This window comes from Ovis canadensis, chromosome 1 (genome assembly GCF_042477335.2).
Source record: "Ovis canadensis isolate MfBH-ARS-UI-01 breed Bighorn chromosome 1, ARS-UI_OviCan_v2, whole genome shotgun sequence".
NCBI classification, from domain to species: Eukaryota; Metazoa; Chordata; class Mammalia; order Artiodactyla; family Bovidae; genus Ovis; species Ovis canadensis.
The window spans coordinates 64079563-64098535 of record NC_091245.1 but is presented as its reverse complement, the minus strand read 5'-3'; the positions used below and the strand labels follow the sequence as shown (position 1 = coordinate 64098535).

The 18973-nt window shown below is 38.9% G+C and overlaps 1 protein-coding gene across 4 annotated transcripts in view; it reads left to right on the top strand.

Annotated features, from left to right (window-relative positions):
• Positions 1-18973, top strand: part of COL24A1 (collagen type XXIV alpha 1 chain) — a 392145-nt gene that overhangs the window by 7581 nt on the left and 365591 nt on the right. For all 4 annotated transcript variants that reach the window (XM_069596518.1, XM_069596489.1, XM_069596509.1 and 1 more), the window contains exon 3: positions 4803-4867. In XM_069596518.1, the coding sequence (XP_069452619.1) occupies positions 4803-4867 (65 nt within the window). The remainder of the gene's footprint in view (positions 1-4802; positions 4868-18973) is intronic.

The following is an 18973-nucleotide window of genomic DNA, read 5'->3' as shown; positions in this document are numbered from 1 at the left end:
ATATTAATAGGAGTCTACCGTACACACAAATTTTAGGCTTTTATATTTGGAATTTAAAATATAAAATTTATATTGTCATCACATAATAGATGAGTCAGCTAAGACTCAAAACCTTGAAATAATCTACCCAAGCTCACATAATGAGTTTGAAATAGATCTAGGACTAATCTTTTGACTCCTAGTCCATTGTTATTTTCTTATTAACCATGTTATTTTCTCTGCAACAACTTATTACGGTTTTAGTTTTAACTTATTTAAGGACTCCAGCATGTCTAGTACAATAAGCACAGCACAACAGGGTAGAAGCGCAAAACACTGCTACCCTTGAGAACTCGTATCATTTGCTAATGTGGAAGTGTGATAGTTTTTCTTTATTAAGTAAATGTATTATAAGTGTAAAATCATTGGGGGACAGTGCAAAAGCAAAGAAATAAACAAGTGCAAACTTAACTAGACATTTCCCAGAAAGCTTGGATTTGTTAAACATTATTTTATTCATTGATAGAGTTGGGCTCTTTATCAAGCTGATTATATCAATTAGGTTTGATCTCTTTTCTGTATTCCCACTTCAGAGATGAGAAAAACAGTTAAAATGAAAAAGAAGCCTTCCATTTACCCTATCACAGAAGGTATATATATATATTTTTAATTCTTCTTTCTCTCTTTGGACATCTAACTAAAAGTGCCCCTATTTTACTTAACTTTTCCTAAGTGTTAAAAGAATTAGGTTCATAGGGAAGAACTAAATTTCTCAGTCTTACTATTATTCTGTTCCTGTTTTAACATATCTATTGTGTCAATTTTATGTAAGAAAATGACAAAAGGTGAAGACCTGTTACTTGCTCAGATATTTATTACTAATTAATCATAAAAGATACAGCACATATAGGCTATACTAAATTTATAATGAAAGCATCAAGAGTGCAAAGGGGAGGAAAAGATGCAGTCCTCTCTAGGGATGATGGGAAAAATTCATGGAGCGGGTGTTCACATTAAGCTTTGATGATACTTAAGATTCTGATAGATGGAGACTGAGATCTTTTCAGTCACTTAACAAAGTTTGTCCATAGAATAGAGAAAAACATGCTGTGGCTGGAGCTTTGGGGTGTCAGATGTAATTGGTCCCTATTTATTGCTTTTTTTTTTTAAAAAAAAGAGGAGGTTGGAGTTGAATGATAAGGACCTTGAACACCTGGTGAGGAACTTAAACTGTTCCTATTCTTCCTTAGTTGTATGGTTAGGCCATTCAAGATGGCGATCCTCTTGCTCCCTGTCTGTCTTCTGCTCCACCAGCTCCTGCTTCACTCTCGTGATTATCGAGTCTTCCTAATTGTAGGACTTAATTAGTAACTGCCTACCTGTTTGCCCCTGCCCCCGGTTTCCCTGGTAACTGATGAGCCAAGCTGGCGGCAGTTCTGCCCCATGAATGGCAGCCTTCCCTTCCTCTGGAAGGTTACAGCCGTGTCCTGCTTGCAGTCTGCTGGGCACGGTGGAGGTATTGCTCCAGGACGTTTTTTCCCTTCAGGTTCTTAAGACCCCTTTTCAACAAGCCGTTGATGTCTCTCTCTCTGTTTCTGGGCTCTCGGTTTAGTGGCTGGGCACCTCTAAGGCTTGCAGGCCTCTGGGGTACCGCCCAGCAGTTGGCTCTGTTTGGGGCAGAATTAGAAAAAGATAAAGAAAATCTCTTCTATATCATTGATCTCTACTTCTCTGTTAGTCATCAAGTTAGTAAGTAGGTACACTTATATAAGGTGTGACTCAACTGACTTGTCATAATCTCCTAAAATCACCTGGCTAAGGGATGATATTTGATGTGTTCAGGTTTTCCTGTCTCACGCCAGGAATAGACTTGTTAACATGTCTAGAAAGAACTCTCGTCTTCCATTTTTCTCCCCTGAGGTCACTGGGGAAGTCCATGAGTTGACTGAATTGCCTGGTGAATAGTGCTAGTTGTACTTTAGCTGTATTTGGAATGGAACAGTGCCTTTTCCATTGTTTCTAAACTCTCAGTGAACTGGATTACTTTGGGCAGGTGAGAAGTGCTTCCTTTCTTGTTCCATTTTCTATTAAAACAGCATAATCCTGATATACTCTCCTTCAGTGGCTGGAATCCTGAGCTATTTTCTAGTCTTACTGATGCACACGCTGCCAGTTGAAAATACAAATTTGAAAGGAAAAGTTCCTTCTTTTACTCAAATTCTAGAGGACATTACGATTCATCCTGGAGGATCCAAGGAAATCATTTTCATTTCACACTGCTGTCCTCAACTTTCCTCATTAGAATCATCTGCTGCTGCTGCTGCTGCTGCTGCTGCTAAGTCACTTCAGTCGTGTCCGACTCTGTGTGACCCCATAGACCACAGCCCACCAGGCTCCCCCGTCCCTGGGATCCTCCAGGCAAGAACACTGGAGTGGGTTGCCATTTCCTTCTCCAATGCATCAAAGTGAAAAGTGAAAGTGAAGTCGCTCAGTTGTGTCCGACTTTTAGCGACCCCATGGACTGCAGCCTACCAGGCTCCTCCATCCATGGGATTTTCCAGGCAAGAGTACTGGAGTGGGGTGCCATCCGGGAATTGTTTAAAAATCCCTGTAACAACAAACTAAAGTCAGAATCTCTGAGGGTGAGGTTGGGGAGGGCAGAACCCAAGTATTAGTAGTTTTTAGAAGTCACCAGGTGAGTCCACTAATCAGCTATGGTAAGAAGCTGAAAAACAAGTAGGCCTCACACCATCTCTTGAGCATCACCTGTTCCAGAACTGTGAGTATGATGCCCCAGATCTGTAGCATCAGTATTGCCTGGGAACTTGTTATAACTGCAAATTCTTGAGCTCCACCCCGACCTACTGAGTCAGAAACTCTCAGGGTGGAGCCCAGAATCTTTTGCTACATGCTCCTATTTGAAAACCATGATCTGGAGTAGCAGAAAAGAATTTTTTTTTAAAGGTCAAATCTTATTTGTGTCATATTATAAATTAGATATGCGATTTAAGCAAAGTATTAATATTAGGTTATTTTAAGTACAATGTAACTGTTAACAGTAAATATTCTAAATTGTGTTTTCTCAGAGTTTGGTACATACACAGTCAGTATTAGATCACTTGGTTAAAAATGTGTACATGCTGAGGATCCACTTCAAATTTATGAAGTCTCTGGGAAGGCCCAGAATCTGGATTTTCCACAAAAACCCAAAAATGTTGGCAGACTAACACTTGAGAAACATCTCATGGATGACACCATATATGGGAAACTATTATAGGCTTCGTTAAAATAGATGGTTCAACTATTTGCACATATCAGTTGAAATTTCTATGATTTAAAATTGATTTGTATAGTTAATAACAGTTAAGTATTTTATCAAAGTCTATTAAAAACTGTTCTGTTCAAATAGTATAATTTTATAGTATACATTTTATACACTGAAGTGAAATCACTCAGTCGTGTCCGACTTATAAATAAATAGTATAATTTTCTATTGGCTCACTTTTTTACATTAACATGTTCCTTGTTCTTGTTGACAAAGGTAAAAACATAGCTTTGGTGATATATAGAAAATGTACCGATTCCTGCTAGCACAGCAGGAACCTAAAATTGATTTTCAAAGGGATTTGTCATCACTCCTTGCAGAACTGTGTTTTCAGAAATATCATTTGGGGAGTCTCTGAGTTAGACTGAACAGAATCAGAGTCTATATTAGCAAGAAAAACTAGATTATAAAATATTTTCAGCATGCTCATTACTTTTTGAAACTATCTCTGATTTTCAGCTGAGAGGCAGATAAAGCCAATTATGAAGACTAATCAACAAAATCTATGAAAAGTTTGATTAAGCTAAAAAATTGTAAAGTATTTTCTATGTCACTAATCAATGTGGATGAACATTTTGATTTGTAGTTGGTTTGAGTATGCTGTTTACAATTATGCTAATCACAGTGGTCATTGCTGATATCTACAGGTTGTTATATTTTTAGAATCAGTCATGAATCTAGTACAAGTGATTTGAATATAATTTTCACATACATCTTATATAAAAATGTTTAAACAAATAACTGATCCCATAAATTTATAATAACTGTAGTTAAGTGACTGTAAGTTGTATTTTGTGCCAATCTGCCAATAATTGTACTTTGTGTAAAATTGCATTTGTGGTGATTTGACATAATATATACCACTTATAATAATTTCACCTGTATTAGTTCACATTTACTGAGTTTTTCCTCTGGGCCAGGTACTGTTTTGGGTACTTGAAATGAAGCTTTTTAGTTAATCTTCAAAAAACCTTATGAGATGGATTTAATGAATGGAAACACTAGGGCACAGACTGATTATTAAATAGGGTGCCCAAGACACATAGTGACAAAACCAAAACTTGAATTCAGGGCTCTTGCTTTTAATCAGTATTAGTATTAAAATACTGTGTTAATTAAAAATAGCTTCATTCTTAATCCTTTACTAAGGCAATGGCACCCCACTCCAGTCCTCTTGCCTGGAAAATCCCATGGATGGAGGAGCCTGGTAGGCTGCAGTCTGTGGGGTCGCTAAGAGTTGGACACGACTGAGCGACTTCACTTTCACTTTTCACTTTGATGCATTGGAGAAGGAAATGGCAACCCACTCCAGTGTTCTTGCCTGGAGAATCCTAGGGACAGGGAAGCCTGGTGGGCTGCCATCTATGGGGTCTCTCAGAATTGGACACGACTGAAGTGACTTAGCAGTAGCAGTAGCAGCAGAGTTTATTTTGGGTTTTATAACTTATAGGTCATAAATGTCCAACTAAGTTTTTCCCAATTTTTTCTTTATTTTTAGGAAACTGCTTCTTCATTTTATTGTACTATGTGTGTCAGGGGGTACTGTTCATGCACAAGATCAAGGTAAGAATGTTACCTTGTTACTTATTTGTTTATGTAAAAAATTGGATTCCTGAAAGCAAAAGTATATAACTTTAAAGTCATTATAATCTTAAATTCAGCATTAAGGAATAAAAAATTCTTTACAGAGGACAATGAGAATGTAAGGGTGAAAAAACCAATTTTGGGGGAAATATGACCTTTAAGAAATTACTCATATCATCTGTCTGTGAAATTACTTACATTTTTAAGAAAACTCTCTGTAAAAGGGAAGTTTTGTATAGTAGAAAGACTTTGTTTGTGACTTCATTCTAAGTGGGAGTTATTGGGGGTGGCAAACTGTGACTGAATTACCTTTGCACTTCTTGAAACAACGCAAGCATATGCTAAATGTTCCATCTAGACTTACATCATTAAGAAACAAAATTTTGCATACTAGTGGGCTTGGGATTTCATATAATTCAAATGGAGAGATTTGGAAAATAGTTCAAATTTTGTTTTTGTTTGGTAGCTAGTTGCTCTGATAGTATGGTGATAGAGTTTCTGGTATCTATGTATATCCTAATTTATTCATTTATTAAACAGCATTTAAATAATATTTTCTGTTTACCACATAATATCCTGATTGCCAGTGATTGAAATGTGAATAAAACATAATGCCTCTGGCTCCAAAGTGAAAAAGAAAACAAAACATATGCCGTTGTCAAAGGGTAAAAAAAAAGTGCTCACTTGATAGAACCAACTTTTCAATGAGCGAGGAGTCACTTGTCAATTTGGTCAATTTATTGAATAATATTAGTAAAATAGCTGTAGGTAGAAAGAGCACAGAGGGGGTGGTACTCTGACCAAACTGATAGGTGGACAAAGGTAAGTATTCTGTCAAGTAACACAAATATGGATTAAAATGTATCACAGAAGGCATTTTCTAATTGTCTTTTACGGGAAGGTCATTAAATCAGGTCACATGTAACTTCATGAAGTGCTATTCTTGACCAAGTCATTTGTTACTTTAGTTTGCTAAACTAAAAGGGAAAGTTTGAAGGCAGGAGGAGAAAGGGACAACCAAGGATGAGACGGTTGGATGGCATAACCGACTCGATGGACATGAGTTTGAGCAAGCTCTGGGAGTTGGTGATGGACAGGGAAGCCTGGCGTGCTGCAGTCCATGGGGTCGCAAAGAGTCGGACACAGCTGAGCGACTGAACTGAGCTGAACTGCAGAGAGAAACTATCTTTTAATTTCTTGTTTTTATTAGTTAGTTTCTGAGAACTTGTTAAGTACCAGTCACTGTGCTAGCAGGATATATGTTTTCTTCGTCACCACTTCATCGCAGGGTTTTTATAATTACGCCCATGAATTCCTGAGTCCAAGGTTAAGAAGAATAAATAACTACCCCAAGGGTTGCAGGCTAATAATAATGGAAGAACTAAGATTTGAACTCAGGTACTTAGGCTGCAGAGTCTACAGAGTCTTTAAAATTAAGCCTCTTGGACAACAGAGAAGATAAGGAAAGGAGAATTGTCATTATTAATATCTATTTCATGTGTTGTCCTTTGCTGGAATTTTACATATGCTATTCTAATCCTCATAATGAACCAGTAGGGTGATTATTATAGATGAAGAAACTGAGGCTCAAGGAAGGTGCTGGTCCAGGCTTATATAGCTAAGATCTGAATCTGGATCTGTCACAGCTGCACCATTCGGGCCCCCTGCCCCAAATAAAAACCAAAACCAAAACCAAACCAAAAAAAACCACCTCTTTCCATTATAAATCCCGTTGCTTTACAATTGCCATCTGTTAGTGTTATGAGTTTAATAATTTATAAAATGTGTCATTATCAAAATATTGAAAACCTAAATGAAGAAGGAAAACTGAATATTTATGAATACATTTTAAAAAATTCAGAACCAGTGAAGGGAGTATATGAAAGAAATGTCTTTCTTTTAACCTTAAGGTTTCATTTATAGAATACAAAATGTGCTGTTTTATTTCAGGGTGAACACCTTTTAAAATTTCATTTATCTCTACCATTTTATTTCGAGTTCTCAACAAAAAGAAAAATATTTTTAAAACTTCTTTGATTTTATAAAATTGAATACTTTTGAGCACAAAAATGAAATGAAAATTGTGGTATGTTATTAGAAACTTAGAAGTACTATTTTCCTAAAATTGTTGTTGTTGAAATAGGATGATACAATGTCTAATCAGGAGGCTAGAAAAATATTTTCAGAGAAATTGTGATTTGATAATGGTTACAAATATCATTTGTAACCTTAACACTGCTGAATATGCCTCCTTGAAAGAGATGATCCCAAATTAGAGTTTTTAGAAACAAATATATTTATAGGTGCTTACAGTAGTTTCCAAAACTTAAAGTATCAAAGTATTAGTACAAGTATACAGTTTAAAAATCAAGTTGAGCTGCAAAACATGTAACAGAAAATAATATTCCCTGACCTTATCTAATCCTGCAATTCTTTACCCAAACTCTTAGCACTTTCTTTTGGCTTTACTATCCATAGTTCTTAATAATATGCTTGTATATTATATTGACTTCCTTTTATTGATGATGAGTATTTAACATTTTTATACTATCCCATGCCCCTCCTTCATTGACTTAGACAAGGCTGTGGCCCACATGATCAGATTGGTTAGTTTTCTGTGATTGTGGTTTTCAGTCTGTCTGCCCTCTGATGGAGAGGGTAAGAGGCTTATGGAAGCTTCCTGATGGGAGAGACTGACTGAGAGGGAAACTGGGTCTTGTTCTGATGGGTGGGGCCATGCTCAGTAACTCTATAATCCAATTTTCTTTTGATGGGCAGGCTGTGTTCCCTCCCTGTTATTTGACTTGAGGCCAAACTATGGTGAGGTAATGAAGATAATGGCAACCTCCTTCAAAAGGTCCTTGTAGGCACTACTGCACTCAGGGCCCCAATCCTACAGTAGGCCACCACTGACCCACGCCTCTGCCAGAGACTCCTGGACACTCACAGGCAAGTCTGGGTCAGTCTCTTCTGGGGTCATTGCTCCTTTCTCCTGGGTCCTGGTGCACACAAGGTTTTGTTTGTGCCCTCCAAGAGTCTGTTTCCCTAGTCCTGTGTGAGTTCTGGTGGCTCCATGGTGGGGTTAATGGCGACCTTCTTCCAAGAGGGCTTATGCCATACCCACGTCTACTGTACCTAGAGCCCCTGCCCCTGCAGCAGTCCACTGTACCTCTACAGGAGACCCTCAAACACAGTTCTGCCTCAGTCTCTGTGGGGTCTCTGGGTCTTGGTATGCACAAGGTTTGTTTGAGCCTTCAGAGTGTCTCTGGTGGGTATGGGGTTTGATTCTAAATGCAATTTCGCCCCTCCTACCATCTTGCTGGGGCTTCTCCTTTGCCCTTGAATGTGGGTTATCTCCTCAGATCTGCTCCTGTGCCTTGCAGATGCCACTCCAGTGCGTACTGTCTTGCTGGGGCTTCTCTGACCTTGGACGTGGGGTATCTCCTCAAAGTCATTCCAGGGCCATGCTCCACTATATAGCTACTAGCTGGCTCCTAATTAGAGAAAGAGAGTGTCTCAAAATTCCCAGGCCCCTCACCCACAACATGCTTTTTGAGATAACACTGGCACAAGGTGAGTTGTCCTGGGAGTACATCAAGGCTGTATATTGTCACCCTGCTTATTTAACTTGTATGCAGAGTACATCATGCAAAATGCTGGACTGGATGAAGCACAGGGTGGAATCAAAATTGCTGGGAGAAATATCAATAACCTCAGATATGCAGATGATACCAAACTTATGGCAGAAAGCAGATTAGAACTAAAGAGCCTCTTGATGAAAGTGAAAGAGGAGAGTGGAAAAGTAGGCTTAAAACTCAACATTGAGAAAATGAAGATCATGGCATCTGGTCCCATCACTTCATGGCAAATAGATGGGGAAACAGTGGAAACAGTGGCTGACTTTATTTTCTGGGGCTCCAAAATCACTGCAGATGGTGACTGAAGCCATGAAATTAAAAGATGCTTTCTCCTTGGAAGAAAAGTTAGGACCAAATTAGACAGCATATTAAAAAGCAGAGACCATTTCTTTGCCAAAAAGGTCTGTCTAGTCAAAGCTATGGTTTTTCCAGTAGTCATGTATGGATGTGAGAGTTGGACTATGAAGAAAGCTGAGTGCTGAAGAATTGATGCTTTTGAACTGTGGTGTTGGAGAAGACTCTTGAGAGTCCCTTGGACTGCAAGGAGATCCAACCAGTCCATCCTAAAGGAAATCAGTCCTGAACATTCGTTGGAAGGACTGATGCTGACTCTGAAACTCCAATATTTTGGCAACCTGAAGAGGTGACTCATTTGAAAAGACCCTGATGCTGGAAAAGACTGAAGGCAGGAGGAGAAGGGGATGACAGAGGATGAGATGGTTGGATGGCATCACTGACTCTATGGACATGAGTTTGAGTAAGCTCCGGGAGTTGGTGATGGACAGGGAAGCCTGGTGCGCTGCAGTCCATGGGGTCACATAGAGTCGGACATGATGGAGTGACTGAACTGAACTAATGCCCCCTCTTCTTCTTCTAGTCTCTCAATTTTCTCGTTTCCTCTTTTTTGTTGTTGTTGCTTTATGTTCTATGGCACTGTCACTAATTCTCAGATATCCCAAAAGAGTTTTAAAACTTCTTTGAAAAATATTTTTTAAAAAATGCACCACATACTCTAATCATTTGATTTTTTTCCCCACCCTTGGAGATATTTCTTCTGGAAACTGACATTCTGTTGGAATGGACTGAGAGCTGTCTAATTGTCTGTAGAATTGATGTCTCTCATCTGTGTTAGATCCAGTGTCTTGGAACTCATTTTCCTTTTTCATTGTCCATTACCTAATTTGAGTGGAGCATATCATCTGGTAGCATCCTGAGAATGTGTACTTAGATGGTATACTCCTTGTAACATTGCATTTCTGAGATTTTTTTTTTTTTTTTTTGTATTTTACTCATTTTCTTGAGGGGAGTTTGGGTGGGTATAGAATTTTAGGCTATAAATAGTTGTTGGTCGGAATTTTAAACTATTTTTTGCATCAGTTGTCTTCTGGCTTGCAGTTAAGAAATCTGATGTTTTACTAATTCTTGATTTTTTATATGTTACCTTTTAACTGTCCACTTTAAACCTTAGGATCATGTTTATCCCCAATATTTTACAATTTTGCAATAATATGTTTTGGTACAGGTCTTTTTTCAATATATTCTGATGGGTAGTCATTAGACCTTTTCAATGTAATAGAAACATCTTTCATTTTCTGGGAATTTTCCTATCTTAGTTTTGTCTCTCTGACATATTTATTTCTTCTCTCTGCAAGTTCTGTTGGTCAGATATTGATCTCCTGGATTGAGTGCCTTATTTTTATTTATTTATTTAGCTCTGATTTTCCATTTTTATTTTCTTTCCATTTTATATCAGATTTTCATTAGTCACTATTCTCAAATATTTAAATTTTTTTACTAATGCTGTATTTAAATTTTAAAGAGATTTCTCACTCTGATTGTGCCTTAAATTTTGTTCTTATTTCTTTGATGCAATATCTACTCAGCTCTCCAAAGATAAAAATAATTTTGTTGAAGTTTTGTTCTGCTCCCTGTATTATCTTTGTTTCCCACAAGTTTTGGCTTTCTTTAATCTGTCTTTTATGTTGGAAAAGTTCTTAAGTCTCTAGTACTTGTGTTTTAATTTAAAAGCAAGGCAATAAAAATATGCTTGGAAACTCATTTTTCATGTGTGGGCTTTTTAACTGGCATATTTTACCTAGAGCGTGAAAAATTAGGAGCTTTGCTGGCCAGTTTGTTGTTGGACTGCAAATGTCTAAGGCTATCCAGTTTGTTCAGAGAAGAATCCTCCAATTTCTTACTTGTAGAATATAATCCTGGTTGCCACTGTTATTGGAGTTAAACAATATAAAGAGGTTCTTATGAGGGGAAAAGGGGGTGGTCTCACCATTTAGTATGTAGATTTTTACTGAATTCACTTGTTCTCATTATGGCACTTCTCTTCCATCTTCTGCTAGGATTTATGCAGTGTCTCTCTAGTACATAAGTAAGCTTTAATCTTCAATTTTACTCTCAAAGCTTCTTATACAGACTCTCAAGCCCTCCCCCTCCCACAAATGATGCCTTATGCTGAATTCAGTGATTTGGTGCATTTGGTTCTTGAGCTTTGTCAGGACTTTGCCTTGTGAACTGGCCTGCCTGTTATTATTTATTGCTTCTGCAAGCCCTTAGTGTTCAGTTTTCTCAGCTCTGCTAATTCCTTCCTCTGTTTTTCATTTTTCAAAAATTTGTTGATGTCTCTTACCTGCTGTTGTCTCTTCTACCCTTTTACTTTGCCCATATGGTTTTAAACCACATTTTCTTATTCCCATTTTAGTGAAATTTTAAGACTGAGCAGATATAAGCATCTGTTATTTTCCATGTTTTGTTATTCATTTACATTTTAGCACAGCTAAGACCATTAAAGTATTATATTAATAAACATAAATCATTTGTTTTATAACCATAGTTTTGGTATAACCAAATGAAAAAATGATTCTATTATACTTCAAAAGAAAATTGTTTAAGGTTGAGTCTTCTGAGAATTTGGCAGATAATGATCCCTTTTCTTACATAATACAGTCTACTTTCCTTATGTTGTTGGTGGGTTGGTGGCCAGGGAGATAAGCATAGTTGTAACACCTCTACATAATACATTACACCATATGGCATGTAAACTAATTGTCAATATACACAGCATTCTCCAGTTCATGATTGCTTGGTGTGCAAACCACATATGTAGAAATCTGTGTAAAATACTTGTCTCCAAAAGATATTTTCTGTGGAAGTATTAACCCAAAATGTGTGTGTAGGAAGCAGCTCATTCTAGTTGCAGTAACTCCAAGCATTTTCTGTGAAAACCCCGACACTTAACCAAAAATTTTTCACATAGGTAGAGCTTCATTGCTCGTTTTACAAATTGCTGTTGTTGCTGTTTAGTTGCTAAGTCATGTCTGACTCTGCAGCCCCAAGGACTGTAACCCATCAGGCTCCTCTGTCCATGGAATTCTCCAGGCAGGAATACTGGAGTGGGCTGGGCTGCCATTTCCTTCTCCAGGGGATCTTCCTGACCCAGGGATTGAACCCAGGTCTCCTGCATTGAAGGCAGATTCTGTACCACTAGTCCACCAAGGAAGCCTGATTTTACAAATAAGTTGCTTTTATTTCTTTACCCAAAATAGGTGTATTTATATTAAGAATACTTTTTAAAGTCACATTTCCTTTTTGAACATACCCAGTCATTGTGGTGTAGGTGCTCTGGAACCAGCAGCCTGGGTCTGTGCCCAGGTTCTAGTGCCTATCAGTTATATGACCTGGACCAAGTTTCTTACATACTTTGACCTCGATTTCAGGACTTCAGAATGAAGACGGTAATAATTCTTACTATGTAAGAAGAAGGTCATTGTGTGGATAAGATGAGATAACACATGTAAAGTGCTTAGTGCATAGCTGTTATATATATGATGAGTATATGATAAATTCAGTAGGAAAAAAAATACTCTGAACAACTTCCTTTTTCCATATACCAATAGTATGAAGAAATTAAAATAGTTGGTTTTAAACAACGTCTTTAGTTCCTTAACTCAGTGAGCTGGAATCCAGGAAGCCTATTGTGAAAATTGTTTTATATGGGGCAAAATGAGGACTGAAGTCTTGGAGAGACACCATTTTAGACAGCTCTGGGGAACTGCTGCAAAAGAGGCAGGAGGAAGGTCAGTTCAGTTCAGTCGCTCAGTCATGTCTGACTCTTTGTGACCCCATGAGCTGTAGTACCCCAGGCCTCCCTGTCCAACACCAACTCCCGGACCCTACCCGAACTCATGTCCATTGAGTCAGTGATGCCATCCAACCATCTCATCCTCTGTCGTCCCCTTCTCCTCCTACCCTCAATCTTTCTCAGTATCAGGGTCTTTTCAAATGAGTCAGCTCTTCGCATGAGGTGGCCAAACTATTGGAGTTTCAGCTTCAACATCAGACCTTCCAATGAACACCCAGGACTAATCTCCTATAGGATGGACTGGTTGGATCTCCTTGCAGTCCAAGAGACTCTCAAGAGTCTTCTCCAACACCACAGTTCAAAAGCATCAATTCTTCGGCACTCAGCTTTCTTTATAGTGTAACTCTCACATCTATCCATAATATATACATAATTTTGATGAAGGGGAAATACATGCAGTCAAGCATACATTTTTTTGCAGAAGGCTTCTGCTAATCATGAACATTTGTTACCATGAAGGACTTTCCTGCTTTTCTAGACATGAGGAGATACAAGAATTAGGCTCATAAAATCAGCTTCTGAAAATATCTAACTATCTGATGACCTGTTCTGCCAGTTTTTCTCAGAGCACAAAATGGCTCATTTTTGCTCTCCACCCTGAATTCCTTTCAGAGGGTGTTGAAGATCAGCAACTATAGCAGAACATGGTTAAATCCGTGTAGAGGTAGATGGCAAGTGCCCATGGAAAGTGTCAGTTTGTAGTTGCACTATCTTTGAGTCTTAATTCTGGCAAGACAATTTGGCTGAGATTATACAGAACAGTAGAAAGTGGGTAGTGGGTACTTACCTAGTTAATCTGGTCAATTTGGGTAATTTGCCAAGGAAAAGTATATTAAGGCCTGTATGATCTTTCTGATTTACAACTCTGATTTTATTTTAGACAATCAGTTTATTTTTTCATTCTTACAGACGAAAAAAATATAGCTTTGGAGACTTAATTGACCAACATATATGAAAATTTTAAACAGTGAGAACTTGTCAAAATTAAGTGCTTTCCTGGTGACCCAGTTGGTAAAGAATGTGCCTGCAATGTGGAAGGCAGGGGTTGGATCACTGGGTTAGAAAGATCCCCTGGAAAAGGAAATGGCAAATCTGCTCCAACATTCTTGCCTGGAAAATTCCATGGACAGAGGAGCCTGGTGGACTGTAGTTCATGGGGTCTTGAAGAGTCAGACACAACTGAGCAACTAACACGAGTGCTATTTTATATTAATTATTTAATAATGAGTGATTACTGTATTTTATTATACTCCATTAAATGAGATTACTCATAACTTGTTATCTGAAAATTAATAACTTTCTTTGAAATCTTTTGTGTTACCAACTTCTAAGAGGTGTAAGAATTTTTACATTTGGAAGATAAACATGATGCTATCCTTGTTCCTCCAGTTTGTGATAGAGTATTGTTGAATGTTGACAAGTGAAAGGTAAAATGGGTCTTTGGCTCTTGTGTACTTGAGATGTAAGCTGTGGGATCAGTCCTTGGGTTGGGAAGATCCCCTGGAGGACGGCATGGCAACCCACGCCAGTATTCTTGCATGGAGAATCCTATGGACAGAGGAGCCTGGTGGGCTCTGGTCCATAGGGTCACAAAGAGTTAGAGGCGACCGAAGTGGCTTAGCACAGCACAGGATTTGAGGAAACAAGTATAGACATTGACTCTCCTTGTCTGTTGGTTTAGACATTATTTTCTACACCATAGAGTCAATTATATAGCCACTGGAGTGAGTTACATGCTTGGGTATGAGTCATAGTTTTAGCATCTACAGAGATGCCATTTCTCCTTTTTTTCTCCCTCCCCCCACTTCCTGTCTATCTCTCTTTTCATCTCTCCCTCATCTTCCCTCTGCCCATAATTCTTTTCTCTTAGCTAGTGATAATATTAATACTGCTTATTATACAGGTTTCAAATGAAAGGCAAGTAAGGTTGAAGTGTCTGTGTTTATATCTGGCATTAGCCTTGCAGGCTTAGAAGACTGATTTTTATTCAGTCAGTTCAGTCACTCAGTTGTGTCTGAATCTGTGCTACCCCATGGACTGCAGCACACCAGGCTTCCATGTCCATCACCAACTCCCGGAGCTTACTCAAACTCACGTCCATCAAGTTGGTGATGCCATCTAACCATATCATCCTCTGTCGTCCCCTTCTGCTCCCACCTTCAATCTTTCTCAGCATCAGGGTCTTTTTCGTGAGTCAGTTCTTCACATCAGGTGGCCAAAGTATTGGAGTTTCAGAGTCAGCATCAGTCCTTCCAATGAATATTCAGGACTGATTTCCTTTAGGATGGACTGGTTTGATCTCTTTGCAGGCCAAGGGACTCTCAAGAGTCTTCTCCAACACCACAGTTCAAAGGCATCAATTCTTCAGTGCTCAGCTTTCTTCATAGTCCAACTCTCACATCCATACATGACTACTGGAAAAGTGATAGCTTTGACTAGATGGACCTTTGTTGGCAAAGTAATGTCTCTGCTTTTTAATATGCTGTCTAAGTTGGTCCTAACTTTTCTTCCAGGGAGCAAGCATCTCTCAATTTCATGGCTGCAGTAACAATCTGCAGTGATTTTGGAGCTCCCCAAAATAAAGCCTGTCCTGTTTCCATTGTTTCCCCATCTGTTGCCATGAAGTGATGGGACTAGATACCATGATATTCATTTTCTGAATTTTGAGTTTTATGCCAGATTTTTCACTCTCGTCTTTCACCTTCTTCAAGAGGCTCTTTAGTTCTTCTTCGCTTTCTGCCATAATGTTGGCGTCATCTGCATATCTGAGGTTTTTGATATTTCTCCCGGCAATCTTGATTCTAGCTTGTGCTTCATCTAGCCCGGCATTTCGCATGATGTACTCTGCATATAAATAAGCAGGGTGACAATATACAGCCTTGACATACTCCTTTCCCAATTTGGAACCAGTTCATTGTTCCACGTCTGGTTCTAACGGTTGCTTCTTGACCTGCATACAGATTTCTCAGGAGGCAGGTCAGGTGGTCTTATATTCTCATCTTTTTCATAATTTTCCATAGTTTATTGTGATCCAAACAGTCAAAGGCTTTGGCATAGTCAATAAAGCAGAAGTAAATGTTTTTCTGGAACTCTCTTGCTTTTTTGATGATCCAATAGATGTTGGCAATTTGATCTCTGGTTCCTCTGCATTTTCTAAATCCAGCTTTAACATCTGGAAGTTCACGGTTCATGTATTGCTGAAGCCTGGCTTGGAGAATTTTAAGCATTACTTTACTAGCGCTGAGATGAGTACAATTGTGTGATAGTTTCAGCCTTCTTAGGCATTGCCTTTCTCTGGGATTGTAATGAAAACTGACCTTTTCTAGTCCAGTGGCCACTGATATGTTTTCCAAATTTCCTGGCACACTGAGTACAGCACTTTCACAGCATCATCTTTTAGGATTTGAAACAGCTCAACTGGAATTCCATCACCTCCACTAACTTTGTTCATAGTGGTGCTTCCTAAGGCCCACTTGACTTCACATTCCAGGATGACTGGTTCTGGGTTGGTGATCACACCATCGTTATCTGGGTCATGAAGATCTTTTTTGTATAGTTCTTCTGTGCATTCTTACCACCTCTTCTTAACATCTTCTGCTTCTGTTAGGTCCCTACCATTTCTGTCCTTTATTGAGCCCATCTTTGCATGAATGTTCCCTTGGCATCTCTAATTTTCTTGAAGAGATCTCTAATCTTTCCCATTCTATTGTTTTCCTCTATTTCTTTGCATTGATTGCTGGGGAAGGCTTTCTTGTTTCTCCTTGCTATTCTTTGGAACTCTGTATTCAGATGCTTATATGTTTCCTTTTCTCCTTTGCTTTTTGCTTCCCTTCTTTTCACAGCTATTTGTAAGGCCTCCTCAGACAGCCATTTTGCTTTTTTGCATTTCTTTTTCTTGGGGATGGTCTTGATTCCTATCTCCTGTACAATGTCGCAAACCTCTGTCCATAGTTCATCAGGCACTCTATCAGATCTAGTCCCTTAAATCTATTTTTCACTTCCACTGTATAGTCATAAGGGATTTGATTTAGGTCATACCTGAATGGTCTAGTGGTTTTCTCCTCTTTCTTCAATTTCAGTCTGAATTTGGCAATAAATGGACATGGAACAACAGACTGGTTCCAAATAGGAAAAGGAGTCCGTCAAGGCTGTATATTGTCACCCTGCTTATTTAACTTATATGCAGAGTACATCATGAGAAACGCTGGGCTGGAAGAAGCACAGGCTGGAATCAAGATTGCCAGGAGAAATATTGATAACCTCAGATATGCTGATGATACCATGCTTATGGCAGAATGTGAAGAAGAACTAAAGAGCCTCTTGATAAAAGTGAAAAAGGAGAGTGAAAAAGTTGGCTTAAAGTTCAACATTCAGAAAACGAAGATAATGGCATCTGGTCCCATCACTTCATGGGAAATAGATGGGGAAACAGTGGAAACAGTGTCAGACTTTATTTTTGGGGGCTCCAAAATCACTGCAGATGGACTGCAGCCATGAAATTAAAAGACACTTACTCCATGGAAGGAAAGTTATGACCAACCTAGACAGTGTATTAAAAAGCAGAGACATTACTTTGCCAACAAAGGTCCATCTAGTCAAGGCTATGGTTTTTCCAGTGGTCATGTATGGATGTGAGAGTTGTGACTATAAAGAAAGCTGAGTGCCGAAGAATTGATGCTTTTGAACTGTGGTGTTGGAGAAGACTCTTGAGAGTCCCTTGGCCTGCAAGGAGATCCAGTCAGTTCATATTAAAGGAAATCAGTCTTGTTTCTTCATTGGAAGGATTGATGTTGAAAGTGAAACTCCAATACTTTGGCCACCTGATGCAAAGAGCTGACCCATTTGAAAAGACCCTGATATTGAGAAAGATTGAGGGCAGTAGAAGAAGGCGATGACAGAGGATGAGATGGTTGGATGGCATCACCCAGTCAATGGACATGGGTTTGGTAGCTCCGGGAGTTGGTGATGGACAGGGAGGCCTGATGTGCTGTGGTTCATGGGGTCGCAAGGAGTCAGACACGACTGAGCGACTGAACTGAACTGACTGCGTTTTGGACTCTTGTTGACTATGATGGCTACTCCATTTTTTCTAAGGGATTCTTGATTCTTGCCCACAGTGGTAGATATAATGGTTATCTGAGTTAAATTCACCCATTCCAGTCCATTTTAGTTCACTGATTCCTAAAATGTCAATGTTCACTCTTGCCATCTCCTGTTGGACCACTTCCAATTTGCCTTGATTCATGGACCTAACATTCCAGGTTCCTATGCACTATTGCTCTTTACAGCCTCTGACTTTACTTCCATCACCAGTAACATCCACAACTGGGTATTGTTTTTGCTGTGGCTCCATCTCTTCATTCTTTCTGTAGTTATTTCTCCACTGATCCCCAGTAGCATATTGGGTCCCTACCCACCTGGGGAGTTCACCTTTCACTGTCCTATCTTTTTGCCTTTACATACTGTTCATGGGGTTCTCAAGGCAAGAATACTAAAGTGGTTTGCCCTTCCCTTCTCCATTGGACTACATTTTGTCAGAACTCTCCACCATGAGAAAGGATCTATTTGTCATTATGCAAATCTGTGCTCATACATACACATATGAGTTGTGTCTCGCTCTTTGCTACCCCATGGACTGTAATCCTCCAGGCTCCTCCGTCCATGGAGTTTTCCAGGCAAGAATACTGCAGTTGGTTGCCATTTCCTACTACAGAGGATCTTCCTGACCTAGAGATCAAACCACATCTCTTCTGTCTCCTGTGTTGGCAAGTGGGTTCTTTTCCACTAGCGCTACTTGTGAAGCCCCCTATTTGTCATTAGTTTGTAACAAAACAACAACAAACCAAAAATTGCACTGATGCTTAAACAGGAGGTATCACCTGAACTGTCTTGTCAGATGAGTAAATTTGGCATGAAGGGACATTCTTATCAGGACTCTGAAAGAATGCATTTTTTTAAGCTTTGATATAACAAGAAATTAAAGGAAAGTTAAATGTCAAGGGTAGGAAATATAGAATGAGAAGATAAATCATTGAGAAAAAATGCATAAATTAGTATAAATTAGGGGGCAGTTGCAAAGACCACACTTCCTTTGACACCAACTGCAAATTTGAGGATCCCAAAGACCATTTTCAGTGTCAGCAATGCTCTAGAAAGATTTATAGAACTCAGGGAAATCTTTTATACTCTCAGGTATAGTAGATGTCAGCAAAAGGATACAGATTAAGTCAATCTGGAAAAGATACTCAGGGAGAAGAATCTAGGAAAGTCCCATATGTGGTGTGTCCAGTTATC